Source organism: Musa acuminata, chromosome BXJ2-8, assembly GCF_036884655.1.
Source record: "Musa acuminata AAA Group cultivar baxijiao chromosome BXJ2-8, Cavendish_Baxijiao_AAA, whole genome shotgun sequence".
Taxonomy (NCBI): Eukaryota; Viridiplantae; Streptophyta; class Magnoliopsida; order Zingiberales; family Musaceae; genus Musa; species Musa acuminata.
In genome coordinates, this window is record NC_088345.1 from 51,868,341 (window position 1) to 51,883,717 (window position 15,377).

At 41.2% G+C, this 15,377-nt stretch overlaps 2 protein-coding genes across 3 annotated transcripts; one reads left to right on the forward strand and one right to left on the reverse strand.

The window, feature by feature from the left end:
- Positions 1-775: 775 nt before the first annotated feature.
- On the reverse strand, positions 776-9,872 carry LOC135581309 (two-component response regulator ORR21-like). 2 transcript variants are annotated; one of them, XM_018830049.2, is made up of 6 exons: positions 9,257-9,872; positions 7,038-7,190; positions 6,555-6,953; positions 6,306-6,382; positions 2,953-4,177; positions 776-1,316 (listed from the first exon to the last, which is right to left on the reverse strand). In XM_018830049.2, the coding sequence occupies exons 1-6, from the start codon at positions 9,405-9,407 to the stop codon at positions 1,297-1,299; spliced, it is 2,025 nt and encodes a 674-aa protein (XP_018685594.2). In that variant the 5' UTR covers positions 9,408-9,872; the 3' UTR covers positions 776-1,296. The 2 variants fall into 2 exon arrangements, with proteins under 2 accessions (XP_018685594.2, XP_064978966.1); XM_065122894.1 differs by having other exon boundaries at positions 2,767-4,177.
- A 1,954-nt stretch (positions 9,873-11,826) lies between these two features.
- LOC103995813 (pentatricopeptide repeat-containing protein At4g01570) lies at positions 11,827-14,358 on the forward strand. The gene has a single exon (XM_009416510.3). It carries the CDS (start codon positions 11,896-11,898, stop codon positions 14,266-14,268), a length of 2,373 nt encoding a protein of 790 aa, XP_009414785.2. The 5' UTR covers positions 11,827-11,895; the 3' UTR covers positions 14,269-14,358.
- Positions 14,359-15,377: the final 1,019 nt, after the last annotated feature.

Consider the following 15,377-nt stretch of genomic DNA (forward strand, 5'->3'; position numbering starts at 1 on the left):
AAGATCTGAAAAGTAACATCAACAATATCTCTATATATTTATCTGGATTAGCATAAAAGTGAGTTAAGCAATGAGATTAGCTTAAGGAGATGTTTGTTTCTGTGGATTTGATAGCCATAGTGAGTTAACATGTGAACACAGGGAAAGAGAACCGAGCCGGACCGGTTCGATTGCTCAGGTGAGCGCGCCGCACGAACCGGGCTTTGGTTCATTCGACCCTTTTCTCACGTTTAAAATCCCCCGCCCTAATTAACGGTGGAAGACAAGGGAGAGAAAGAAGGTTCGAGCGAGACGAGCCGACGAGCGCGCGCGGTGGTCTCTCCCTCCCCACATCTCAAGCTCCAAACTTGCTGCTGAATCGATATTCTTCGGCCCGATTTGGTAATGAGCTCTTCCTCGATTCAATCATCTGGTGTTTGTCTGCAATGGTTTCCTCCCCCTCCTCCTTCTTCTTCCTTTTTTTTTTGGATGTTTGAGCATGCGGATGGATGTGCATCGAATGATCCTTAAAAAAACTTGGTTTTTAATCTCTTTGGTTTAGATATCTGACCGCTGAGAGAAAGAACATATATGCAACTGGAACAACAATTCATGGCTTGCAAGTTTCATCCTCCGAGGGCAGTAACCAGTATTATCCAACCTAGATATGTTCAATCACTTATCCTAATACTTTATGACACACTGTCCAAGGAAAAGGGGGAAGATCTAAGAGTTTTAGGCAATGCCGAAAGCTGTGAGATATAAGGAAAAATGCAGAACTTAATTTGTGACAATGTGGGAGAATGATGGCAGCCAACTACATAAAAAAATTTGCTTACAGAAGAACATCATTCGCAAACTTGTTCTTGCCGGTGGCATAACAGGCGAAAAAAAATCGAAGAAAAATATGGACAAATTGTGCATCCAAGGACTAAAGAAAACCAATGAACCTTGGTCGACCTAATTTACACCAAATTTTGTTCCACACCATTAACCAATAATTACATAACTTCTGGACAGTCTCCCATGCTTTCATCCTACTGGTTTAATTAAAAAAAGAGGAAAAGAAGAACAAAATTATTGTATCAAACTGACAAGCCGAGAGGGCCTTCTTTCTTCAATCCACAACCACAAAGATCCAATGGAACGTATTTTCTCAGCATCCAATCACTTGTCATAACTACATTGCTGGTGGACCACCTTGATAACTTACCGAGTATCTTGGGAGATGGCAAAAGATGAAGCCCATGAAAGAGTTGTTCCGATTCAATTGGAGATCCTGTCTATTGCGAAGATATGCTGCTTTGGATCAGTAAGTCATCCAGCTGACCCATAATCTACAAAACAGAGTAACTGGTTAAAAGGCCCTAAAATGCAAAACCTCTTTCATATAGAGCACAAAATGCGTAACCAGAATCCAAGTTTATGAAATAAATTTATATGAGAGGCCAATAATACAGATGTTTATGTTCATATAATTAATTATAAAGGTCACCCATTTTCTGTTAATCAAACTCTTAAAAAGGTTGTAATTGCATATAGCCTGCAACAAACTGGAAATGACACGCCTTCATGGTATCTCGAATTAAAATTTGGAGGTGCTTTCAAACCAACAACAGACGTAAACGCCTTCATGGTATCTAAAACAACTTGGCCCATACATATGATGAATGTCCAAACACATACATGTGTCGTTAAATTTATAGTTGCATGCTAAATCTATAAATCAATCCATAAACTACTTGGAATTGAATTGTCAGGTCCCTCTGCAGTAAATAGAAACTCTAAAAGCTTAACAATTTCAACGGTTATTATATCCATTTTCTTCCAGCTGAGAGATATTCTAGCCGCTAATATCAGCAATCCTGCTCCCAACAACACTGGAAAAAGTTACTAAGGCATGATACTCATGCCAGATCACATGAAGCGAACCATATACGGTTTTACAACTCTACAAACAATTAATTGTAGCAATGGCATTACAATTTCTACAAAAAATATGCATAGAAATCAAGAAAAGCATGCAATGTTCAGGACACAAAGGATATATGCAGCTAATAAACATATTTGATGATATATGTACATACAAATATATATATACACACATACATATATATATAAGTTAAACAAGGTCTTTACCAGGACCTTGCCTTTTTTTCTTACTGCTAACTTCTTCAGCTAACAATGAAAACCCTCCTTTAGAACGACAGTCCTGCCTGGTTGGCTGCCCTGATCAGTAATGGGCAATGTTTCTTCTAATTAAGTTAAGAGTTGTCCTTGGTTCTCATTGATTAAATGGCAACTTTTGGTCTATTGAAGCTGGAAAGTATTTAACTTTGATTTAATGGCAAATGCATCTATGGTAACTATCAAACATGATAAACCTATTAATCCACAGTGTGGAGAAAATCTCTGGTTACCTTAATATGAGACCTGCGATATAAACAAATAGGGTACACGGATCAATTAACCACAAGATGATACAAAAATGAGCTATGTATCAAAACAAATGCAACTCTGGCATAACGTAACTAATCAAAGAAGCTCCTCAGGCTGCTTATATAGACCAGTAAGAATGTATATCTTCCTCATACTAGAGAAATCAAACTTTACAAACTGAGAATGAGGATATATTTTGTGTCTTTTTATCATATATAAGCAGACCAAATGGATCCTTTAATTTCAGATTAAGATAGTAAATAAAATGAACATTGTAAGATAGAGCTATGAAGATAACCTTATCAAATATTAAATAATGCACATGAAAGAATTTCAAGTTTTACTTACTAAAATATTCATGAGATCATTTGAAACTTGTGGAAGCACAATGTCCACTTTGAAATGCCCCATTAATTCCAAAAATATCTTGATTTAGAACATATACATCGTCACCAGTATAAGTACTAGTATTAGTCAAGTCATTAGTTGGGGACTCAATATCATCCACAGCAAAACGGCTTGGAAGGCAAGTACCTTTACCAACAAAACCAAGACTTCTACATTGTCCTTTTTCAGGAAATTTCCCCAATCGTGTATCGGTGGCTTGAACATTGCAAGAGTTAGGCACAAGACAAGGTGACCCATTAGGCCGACCTATAATAACATCAGGGTGATGCAACTGCCAACTGGTACTGCTACTTGTGCTTGATAAAGCTTCTGGAACCATCGATATAGGAACCGAATAGCCATCTACAGCAGCTAAATTCTCAAAGCCTCCATCTAAGACTTGTCCCATGCTGGATGGCATAATATCTGATTGAGTTGGCAATGGATTGTAATTCACAGTGACAGGCATAATGCTTTTCTCTGTCTGCAGGATGCTTGATAGCTGAGATGGAACTACCATGGAGTTCTGGTGACTATGAAAGGATTTGGTCCCTGCCTGAAAACTGTTTGATGTTTGAGAAGGGGGTAATATAGAGACTTGATTTAGGAGCCCAGTATCATTCCCTAGTGAAAATCCAGTCAATGATTGTGAGGGAAATATTGATGATCTATGATTTGTAATAAAATGATTATTCCCTGTCTTCAAGCTGGTGGATGATTGAGAAGTAACTACAACAGAATCCTGGATCACCGGAACAACAGTATTCCCCCCTTGATAATTAGTTGAAGACTGCGAGGGGACTACAAAGTCCTGATTTAGAAGCATAGGATTCCCCTGAACCTGAAAGTTGCTTGATGATTTTCTGGGGGTTACCAGGCAAGATGGTTGCATTTTAATTGCACGATTGGAATCTGATATCACTGTTTGTGGCTGTGGCTGCTGCAACATTGTCACCAGCATGTTATTGTTCCGAGTATTCAACCTTCCAAGGTTGCTGGCAGAGCCCACAGCCCCAGGGTCATTTGTGGACCAAACTGGTAAAGAAGATACTGCCTGACCCTTCAGCGAAGGCTGGCCAAATGCTATTCCACATTCAAAAGTAACACAATTAGTTCCTTGCACTGAAGCCTGTTGAGGTACTGGCAGGTTTGTTGTCTGCATAGCAAAGCTATGCGAAGGATGACCTAAGAGCTCATCTTGCAAGGCAGCCAGGGTTTGTGGAGGAATTTGACCTGAGACTGCCAAAGTTTGGAAATCAAGTCGTCCCAACTGACCCACTTTTGCATTTGAAGAAGATCCACATAATGAATTATTAAGTCCAGTGTGGTGTTGAGCCACTCCACTTAATCTCTTTAGGTAAAGTCTGAATTTCTGCATATTTTAAAATTTTAAAAGGTCAGAATTGTTATTGTATATCATCTCAAATTTCACAAGGAATATCACATCACATTTCCTACATAATAAGCAATCAACTAATACTGATACATCGACTATTACTATGTCCTAGGCAAGATCGTATATCTTAGTTAATCAATGCATGCTTTCATGTCTGCCAGTTAGCTCATTTATCAAACTACCATGAAAAAAAGGAACAAATAAGTACATGGCACATGGTTGTTGTCAGAAAGCTGCAACCACAATATGGATGATCTTTCTGAAAAAAGTGTAGCCACAATTACCTATAAATTTAATGAATGGACTCTGATGATCAAGCATATTAGGATTCCAAGAACATTGGTTTCGAATTGACAAAGACGATTTGTGAATACGTTCATAATGGCATTAAGCCCCATTGTCTGACTTCTGACATGTAAAATGCATCAATGCAGCTATTGATTTCTGAACTAATACATAATAGCACCATCTAGTGATATAATCACTGATTTATTGTGAAGGACCAGATACTAATGTAATTAATGTCATAGCTACAGATAACATTAGATTATGATATGATATCATCCTTATGGATAGTGCCTGTTTTAGCCCTTAGCATTGTTTTATGCAAGCTATGGTTGGTGCTGTTGATGTTGGAGTCCAAGTAGAATATCCAATATATATATCTTACTACACTGAGATTATATCATATAAATGTGTTGTTTAATATGACTTTTATTTTAAGCTTATGCTAGATATGCCGGTAACCACTAGTAAATTCTTCTGTTTGGCTCTAAGAGATTTCTTAAAATATGCACTTTGATCATCAAGAAGTTTGTTTGTGGCTTGATATATCAAACATTTCAACTGTGCAAATTATTTACTGAAATAGTGACTTATCATTTGTGTTACATTTTTTTTATTATTCTCCGTAACTAATGATTAATGTTAGTAGTACAAGGAGAGGTAAAAGAAGACCTAAGAAGACTTTAATAGAAACTATAAATAAAGATCTAAGTACTCTGAACTTAACTAAACATATAACATTTTATAAATCTGAAGACAACAAAAGATTTATATAGTCAATCCTAAATAATTGGGACTTACTGTTTTGTTGTTGTTATTGTTCTCCGTAACTGTTTATCAAACTTTATCCTCGATCCTTGTGTCCATTATTATTTTGAGAGCTCTATGATTTAGGATCTTATGTTCAAGTCCCTACTAATTTCAAGAAAACCTGATGTTATACTAGTAAACATGATTTGGTATGTCACAAGGCAATTATACAGTTGATATGGATAGATCAATGTATCATAGCTATTGCAAAGTCCATGACAATTGTTATGTAGGAACTGTCTAGGACATAAATTAAGGTAGTGGGTAACTAGCTTTTGGAGTGAACAAGGATCAAGCTTTGGAGGACTGGTTAAGATGAAGAGGCTGGACTGAAATGCACTGGTTTATCAGAGATAGGTAGATGTAGTAAATAGATGTAGTACACAGAGGCAGATAACTGGTCGATGCTGATAGGGAACTTTGTCAAACCAGTAATAGTATGGTGCAAGTATTGTGGCATGCATATCCAGTCAGTGCACCATGGTACAGCATGCTAGTACAACTTTGTCTGATCCAACCGGTACATATTGGGCTGCACGGCCAGTACACAGTGAAATTACATAGAACAATTAAAGGTTCACTAGAGATAAAACAAATAGAAAAGAGAGAAGAAGAAGAACCAAGAGAGAATGATTCCCCATCCAATCTCCAATAAGAAAACGATATGTTTGCCTACTTGGAGTAAGAAGGCCTGTGGACAGTTGATACCTAAATCCATTCCCTGTTATTATGCCACATGAGAGAGATATTTGAGAAGGAAAAGGTGCAATATGGAAGTGTGCAAACAGATATTTCACAAGTATGTATATGGGAAATTGGTTATTTTGAAAGATCATTTTAATGCAAAACAGTAAATATTATACAATTAAACAGTAACATATTCTGGAAAACTGGCGAGAGAAAAGGGGGGGAATTTTTGACATATTCCAATATTTCAGATGCACAAAAGTGCACATATAGTTGCAATTTTAACATTAAAATAAAGTTCATATGTAGCTCAAAGTCAAACCTGCAAATGGCTAGCAACATTTTCTCTGGTCAAACCAGGAACATTCATTAATTCTAAGATTCTCTTCGGCACAGCCTCTGCAAAATCCAGCAAGATTTTTCAGTACTATTTGAAGTGATGTTTTAAATATATAAAGAAAAGCTTATGTATGGTTAACAATGCATCAAAATTTGTATTGACAACCATTTAACTTGACAGTTAGACTGTTGCTGTCAGAATAAACATACAAGAGTCATGAAAAGTTCATACTGTCGATTCCAAGTTGGTTCACAGCATTGACAAACTGCTGATGGAGTTCAACCGACCACACCACACGTGGTTTCTTTGACGAAGAAGGGTCCACATTGTCTAAATCACCATCATCATCTTCTTTAGCATCTCTTTTCATTTTCCGATGTTTCCACGAACCATCAGTTCCATCATTCAGTGTGGAATCATATTCAGAATCATCATTAACTTGTCTATTATGGTCAGCTTCCTCCACACTACCCGAATGTTCAATTTCTTTACTATCAAGCCACTTTCTTCTGACAACATGCTGCCATATGTTTTGTAGCTCTTCCATGCGTACAGGCTTAGATAAGAAATCACAGGCCCCATGACTTACTCCTTTCATGACAACATTGAATCTAGTATCACCAGACATCACTGAAAATTAATGCATAAAATAACATAAATATCCCTGGAATAGGTTAGTTGAATGTAGTAAATTTAGAAAAGAAATGTATTTACTGATGACAGGTAGATCCATTTCGAGACCAACTAATTCGAGCAGCTTGAACCCATCCATATCAGGCATATGAACATCGCTGATTATCATATCAAAAGCATCCTTGTTCTCCCTTAGAAGAGACAAAGCTCTTTTAGCCTCGAAACAAGTTGTAACTACAAGAGTAAAGAAGTCCATAGTCATTCTAAAGATTTGGAAACTACAAATGAGAGAAAACCAGGTTGACTATAATTTAATATGACATCCTTTTATTTGGCATACCTCTAGGTGTTAACATTAATCTTCGATGCAACCAAAAAAATAAGATACCACTTTGCAGAATTGTCCATATAGAAGTGCTTTTTTCGAATGGAAAATGCATTTTTAGACTAAAAAGCACAACCACAAGAAAGATGTTATAGACAACATATTTTAAAATGACAATGCCACACATGGAATGTGTTGAGTCATATCACTTTGTTATCAAATTGGACTAGTATATTATATTAAACAGTTTGCTGCTTGCAAGCAGGTAAGGATCCAAAGGAAACAAGCAAGGAAACTCAACATAAGTTGTGAAAAATCATGGCTCGAGCAGTTCACTTGGGATTAAAACACATACGTATCGGCTCACTTTTGATTGTCAAAGAAAATGCACCAGTTTTTTCTTTATTATAATTGTTTAAGTTTTACTGTAACAACATGAGATAAACAGTTATGAGGATGCATGCATGCAGGGCAGGGAGTGAGAATCTGAGGTTGCTTTTGACATCAAAAATATTGGAGTATTTTCTATCATTAATAAGGCACAAGTTGTGGACAGGGAGAATTTAATTAAATGAACACAAATATGTTTGAGATAAATAGATGAGTTAAAACAGGATAACCGAGGTCTGCTCCCAAAGCTGTTTATGGTCTAAAAGAAAGGACGAGAGGTTGAAGGAAAAGTTGTGAACTTGATCCAGTGTGGAGAAATCTGTTATTTGTGACTTAACAGGGATACTGTAAAATGATATTAAAAGGGATTTTCCACCTTTGTTCACCAAGTTTCTGTGAAAGCAAAACCCTACCCTACTTTGACAGAATGGCACCTTGACCTCTCCAATTTCTCTGATGCATGCATGCAGGGCAGGGAGTGAGAATCTGAGGTTGCTTTTGACATCAAAAAAATGGGAGTATTTTCTATCATTAATAAGGCACAAGTTGTGGCCAGGGAGAATTTAATTAAATGAACACAAATATGTTTGAGATAAATAGATGAGTAAAAACAGGATAACCGAGGTCTGCTCCCAAAGCTGTTTATGGTCTAAAAGAAAGGACGAGAGGTTGAAGGAAAAGTTGTGAACTTGATACAGTGTGGAGAAATCTGTAATTTGTGAATTAACAGGGATACTGTAAAATGATATTAAAAGGGATTTTCCACCTTTATTCATCAAGTTTCTGTGAAAGCAAAACCCTACCCTACTTTGACAGAATGGCACCTTGACCTCTCCAATTTCTCTGATGACCGAACCTCCATTTCACTCAAATGACAATGAAGACTAACTGCCAGAGAGAAAGACAGTCACACTGAAACACTAAGATCTTAAGTATATTATCTTTTGATGTATTCTTATGGCACACCTGTATCACCACAATGCATGATGAACCATGCTGACAGCACTTGCCATGTTAAAAAAATTAAATGTTCCTATGGATTAGGAAGTGCTTGTGACAAGCTGAAGGCAAAACTGTAAACTGTGCAATTATTTTGGTTTGTCTTAAAAGTTCCAGAGCACCTTGTACTTTAGAGATCCAAAATTTCCTTCGAAGTTTTAGAAATTGGAATGCATAAACTCTCCAAATCATTCTGCGAGTATAAATTTCAGTAAGATGAGTCTGGCCCATAAAGTACAACTTCCTCTTAAGAAATCTTAGGAGAAGGCAACAAAAATTACATTATTAACATTAATCTTCATGTCTTCCCAACCTACAGATCAAAACCTAACCTTTTAGTTCCTGACAAACTAAATTTAAAAAGATTACCACAGCACCCACAATCATATTATCATCTGCTACCAGCAAGTAAAGATGAAAAACATTAAAAAGATGAAAATGTTTAAGGAACATAACATAATGCACTAAGGACAATCTCATAACTAATACCTGAGATTTCAATAATCATAAGGACCAACAAAACCCAGTACAAGTTTGAAAGGCGCATAAATTTCAGGCACACACAAGAATGCAAAGAAAATCTTACCATCATACTGGCAATGAAGAAGCATGCGCTCCACCACCGCCAAGCAGGTCGAGTCGTCATCCACCAAGAGAACCTTCATCCCCACCGGAAACTTATCCGGCATCCTATTATTCTCCAACCTGGAGCTCGCGTAGCTGCTTCCCACGCTCATCTTCCGCACCGTCGATTCCCAAACCTTCGCACTCCCCCCAATCTACCCACCACTTCCCAGAGATTTTATCAAATCCCACCCCCGAACGGCCTCTTTTCCTCCTCCCACCGATACCCTAACGGCGTTCCTATCTAGCTTCCATCCATGACATCTCCAATTCGAAGAACAGCAAGATCCATTGCCCGGATCCGCCGCAACCTCCACGCGGCAGCAGGGTGGCGAAGTCAACGGGACGCCCCCTTCGCCGCAATCCGACCCCGCTACGATCGGATCCACCGCAGGATCAGGAAGAACCAACCCTCGGGAGCTCCGGATCGCGCCTCTCTCAACCAATTCCGTCGCCCTACCTCGATCCAAAGATCACTGTGCGCGATAGAGAGAGACGGAGAGAGGAGAGAGGAGAGAGGAGCAAGAAAGAGAGAGACGGCCACAATTTAGACTGTACTTTTTTCGATCCTTTCGCTTTTCTAAGGAGAGTTATTGAGTTATTTATAGTCTTTTTTAAGAATAGAGGGAAAAGGTTCCGGGAAAACTTCTCCCACTCGTGTGTCGTTTATCTGTCTACCCGCGTTTTTATTGGCGGAGGCAATTATATTACATGGATCCCACAATTGCGTACAGCACGGCGTAGAGAATATAGGTAAGAAAAAAATTGTTTAGGAGAGGGTGTGCAGCAGAGGAAAAGAAGGCCAATAGGATCGCGCCAAGTGTCTTAGAATTATGGGGAAGTGGGACTCGGGGGGATTTCCCAGTCTTATTTTGGCACTCCCAATGAGTAGAATCAAATCATGCATTGGGGAAGAAGATGGGTTGTGGGTTTGAGATGGGGATGGACTTTGCACAGCGACATACGAGCATGATTGGGGGAAGCCTTCTTGGCACCAATCTATGGCTTTGCATTCTCTTCATTCATTGCTGCATGCTGGCCTCCTGCAGTTAATGTCGAGGGCCTGAGGGCGGATTGGAAGCCACAGCTGGCAGTCCTTTGAATGGTCTCAAATGGATCACACTGTTTCTTGGATTTATCATTCTAGTTTGTAGGGATTTAATCTACAGGAAATGACGATGACATGGGAAAGTAGATTCCCTACTTGATCAGATGATGAACGAGGTGGCTTTCGTTTCTTAAAGCACTGGTGAAACATGGAGTGGGTGGGATAAAGGGCAAAGGCGGCGATCCACATGTTCCATATGGATAACGCATGGAGAAGCTCCACGGCGTGTTCTTATCTCGCCGGTCTCTTTCCGAAACCAGCTGCGTCCACTCGAACATGGAGTTGCTCATCCATGCCGACCTCCACCGTCCATGGCTGTGTGGGCCTGTGATTTCGTAGACCAGATGGCCACAACGATGACCACGGATGCACTGCAGAGGTCAAAGTCAGGTGTAGCTCTCCGGTTTCAATCCCTCAGGAGATAGTTGATAATGTCTTGGAGGTGTTCTTGGCCGGCGTCAACCCCAGGAAAGCTGAAGGTGACAGTACAGAAGACGAGAAGGTGGCCTGATGGAGAGTTTATTAGTATGTTTCATGTGCGTGAATGCTTCGATAGATAAAAGTCGGATATTGAGCTTCGCTCTCCAGTTATGATCCCTGGAGTTCATGGCTGCAAGAAAAGCAGCTCAGGAACCCTGGACAACGATCGAAGCTGACAGCTCAGGAGCCAGGAGAAGAGAGTTCCTCCTCATGTTCAATCTGCATATTTCTTCGTATCACATAACCTCAGATGCAGTCTAGCTAACTCCTGTTCAAAGGTCATCTTTTGCTAGTGTAGAAGTCGAGAAGAGAGAGAAACCATGACTAAGCATGTTCATGTTCTCGTTGACATGGTCAATTGTTCTTTCTCAACAACATTTGACTTTGTCGGCAGTCAATTATAATCCAAACATTATATCTCTCTTCTTATCATTTTGGATATGTCTAATTATGTTAGATTTTTTTGCTTTTTATTCCATGACAAAGGATGAAAATACAGAACAAAAAATATATGTAGTTGATTTTTAGCATTTGCCTTCTTTGCGAGTGTATTTTATATTTAGACAATATAAACCAAGAGAAAATACCATATTAGTGATAAAGTAATAGTCACTAAGTGAAAATTAGCCATACGCAAATAATCCAAGACAAAGATGGAATACATGTAATTGAATCAAGAATTTATGTAATTTTGCTAAAGGATAAATTATTGCTGTTTGATTAACGAGTTATATCAGCTTCTTGCGTTGAAAATTTATTGATGATGATCCTCAAAGTCAAAGACTCAATCGGCGACGACGATCCCCGAAGTCAAAGAACTCGAGCTATGAGTTGGTCGCACAAGTCCCGTAGGACCTGAACCGAACCTGGTTTGAGCGCTTGGTTCATTCACTGTAGGATCTGTACTCAACCTGGATTTTGAGCTTGGTTCGCTTACTTTAGATGTGCAGGGGATTCAAGTCGCCGCTATTTGGCGCCGGCTTGCTTGATGGTTCGCCTTTCGCTTTCGTTCGATGCGACATGGAGGAGGAAGACGAGCCTTCTTCTCGACTCAAACCCCTTCGCCGCCCGCCTCTGAGCTTGGCGACCTTCTCTTAGCCGCCGCCCTCTCCAAATCCTTCTCCCGATCGCCCCCTGCCGCTCCGGCCCTCGACGGGCCCTTGCACGAAGCCGCCGCCCTCCACGTCCTCCGCCGTCCCTCCCTCCCTGCCGCCTCCAAGCTCTCCTTCTTCCGCTGGGCCACCTCCTCCGGCGGCTATTCTCCCTCCCCCGCCGCATTTTCCGCTCTTCTCCGCTCCCTCACCCGCTCCCGACCCCCCCTCCTCGACCCGCTCCGCCCCCTCCTCCGCCAGGCCCTCTCCTCCTCCCCGGCCGCCGTCGACCCCCCCACCTTTCGATCCGTTCTCGACGCATTCATCCGCTCCGGCCGCTTCGACTCCGCCATCGCCGCCCTCGATGACGCCGAGGAGCTTGCCGGCTCCCGCGCCGCGGCGGGGCTTCTCACCCCTCGGACCTACACCTCCATCGTCCTCGCCCTCCTCCAGAAGTCGCAGCTCCCCCTCGCCCTCGTCCTGCTCCGTAAGCTTCTCCGTGCCTCCGCCCTCCCTGACACCCTCGCCTGCAACCAATTGCTCGCTGCTCTCAGGAACGCCGACAGGAGGGATGAGTTCCGCTCGCTGTTTGATGAATTGTCCCAAAAGGGATTTCTTTTCGATACCTGGACCTACAACATTTGTATTCATGCGTTTGGATCTTGGGGTCAGTTGGGTGTTGCTCTTAGCCTCTTCAAGGAGATGAAGTCGAAGGGACCCCGAGTTGTTCCCGATCTCTGTACCTACAATTCAGTCGTCGGAGCCCTCTGCGTCGCCGGGAAGATTGCCGACGCATTGATCGTCTACAAGGAGATCAAGGAATCTGGGCTGGAGCCGGATAAGTTCATGTACCACACACTGATCTATGGTTGCTGCAAAGCCTTCCGTGTCGACGAAGCTGTTCGAGTTTTCAACGAAATGGAGTACAACAATGTGCGCGCCGATACCGTCGTCTACAATACTCTGCTCGATGGGCTTATGAAGGTCCGGAAGCTGGACAAAGCCTGCCAGCTATTCGAGAGAATGGTCTCTGACGGCATCCGGGCCTCATGCTGCTCGTACAACATCTTGATCGATGGATTGTTCAAGAACGGAAGGCAAGCTGCAGGTTTCGTTTTGTTTACAGAATTGAAGAAGAAAGGCCAGTTTGTGGACGCCATCACCTACAGCATCGTCGTGCAGCATTTGTGCAAGGAGGGCCGGGTGGTGGAGGCGCTCGAGCTGGTGAAGGAGACGGAAGAAAGAGGGTTGGCGGTCGATCTCGTCACAATTACATCTGTACTCATCGGGCTGCACAAAAGCGGGAGATGGGACTCGTCAGAACAGCTCCTGAAGTACGTCAGGGACACCGCCATGTTGCCGAACGTGCTCCGATGGAAGGCGAACATGGACTCCCTGATGAAAGCCCCCCAGGACAAGGGGAAGGACTACACCGCAATGTTCCCGTCGGCTGGCAGCCTGAGCGATATCATGAGTTGGATCAACCCAACACCGAGCGCAGACACTGCTGATGCCAATTCGGAAGCCGAATCAAAAGACGAGTGGTCTTTGACACCATACTTGGATAAGCTAGCAGACAAATGCGATTCTTTTGGCACCAATTCCCGACCGCTGACCGACTTCAGAGGCCTCCGAGTGCAGGAGAAGAGGGGTGGATCCTTCGATATCGACATGGTTAACACATACCTATCGATATTTCTAGCGAAAGGGAAGCTAAGTTTAGCCTGTAAGCTGTTCGAGATATTTACAACACTGGGCAGGGAACCCATGAGTTACACCTACAACTCCCTGTTGAGTTCCTTCGTCAAGAAGGGGTATTTGGCGGACGCATGGGGGATTCTTGAGGATATGGGAGACAAAAACTGTCCCGCCGACATCGCAACCTACAACCTGATCGTCCAGGGGTTGGGGAAGATGGGGAAAGCAGAGCTCGCGTGCGCAGTTCTCGATCAGCTGTCGAGCAAGGGCGGATACCTCGACATCGTGATGTACAACACTTTGATCCACGCACTGGGAAGGGCCGGGAGACTGGATGAATCAAACAAGCTGTTCGAGCAAATGGTCGGGAGCGGCATTAATCCGGACGTTGTGACGTTTAATACGTTGATCGAGGTGCACGCCAAGGCAGGGAAGGTGAAGGAAGCCTACATGTTCTTGAGGAAGATGCTGGCGGCGGGGTGCTCCCCGAACCATGTCACGGACACAACCTTGGATTTCCTGGAGATGGAGATCGAGAGGTTGAGGTATCAGAAGGCATCAATCAAGCGCGACCGCGAGGAGGTTGACAGTGAATGAGAAGATCTTGTGTTGGTCTTTTAACAGAAAATTAGAAATTATGTTTTTTTTTAGCAACAGTTATATTAAATTAGACATAATTACCCATAATTTTCATCCTACCCAAAAATAAATCCTACTAATTATCTGTGTATATTACAAATCGACTAAATTATCTATTTCTATATCCATCCCAACTCCGAGAAATTATGTATTTAATCCCACTCCTAACGAGACCAGATTCGGGTGCCTATTTTCTGTACATATCTCAAATCCAAATAGCGAGTATTCTAATTTGGTCTAAACAAATCGGATGTGTACAGTACTAAAAGACAGAATCTGTTGCCAGCCTATCGATCGGTCAAATTATTTATTGTGAGAGACAATTTTTTGAATTCGTATATTAGAGGAATGTGGTTGATTTTTTTTACTCCTTATATACCTGCTTTTTCTTACCTTTGAGGGTATATCTAATATTTGTTTGAAGTGCTTTTTATTGGATGTATTTTTGAAAAAAAATAATTTTAATTTTTGTTCACAACGCACCTCCGAAGTCTAAAAAAATTTTCGTAGAGCCAAAGTTCATTTTTTTCGTAATTAAAAAAATATTACGACCTTAGCCTTAGTTGTGCTTGGTTGCTCGACTCATTGAGTCTCTTTGTGGTTATTAGCTTATGTATGAATGATACAAATAGCCAAGAAAGGAGAGGGGATGATCGATATTATATACTGGCTCGTACGTAGAGTTATACGTAATTAAGAGATGGGAGAGATTAACCGATGAGGATCGTGATTATCCATGTTGAGTGAGCAAGTACCGAGCGGATGAAGCTACTAAGATGCCCAAGTGTACCATAGAGGCATGGCCCGATGCAAACATAAGCGTAAGAAAAAATAATAAGAGTAAAATAATTATAAAAAAAGTGCCAGTGATATTTTGTTTGGTGATCTCTAGGGGAAAAACTCAAAATTAAAGATTTTTATCGAAAATTCGTTTATTATTATTATTTTCAATTAAATATACTAGGCATATAAATGAAGTGTTTCTGGGAAAGAAAAGGCAAAAATCATTGCGTGGGTCATCCGGCAACAGATTCAAAGAGGACTGCTCTTTGAAAAGGCATTTTACG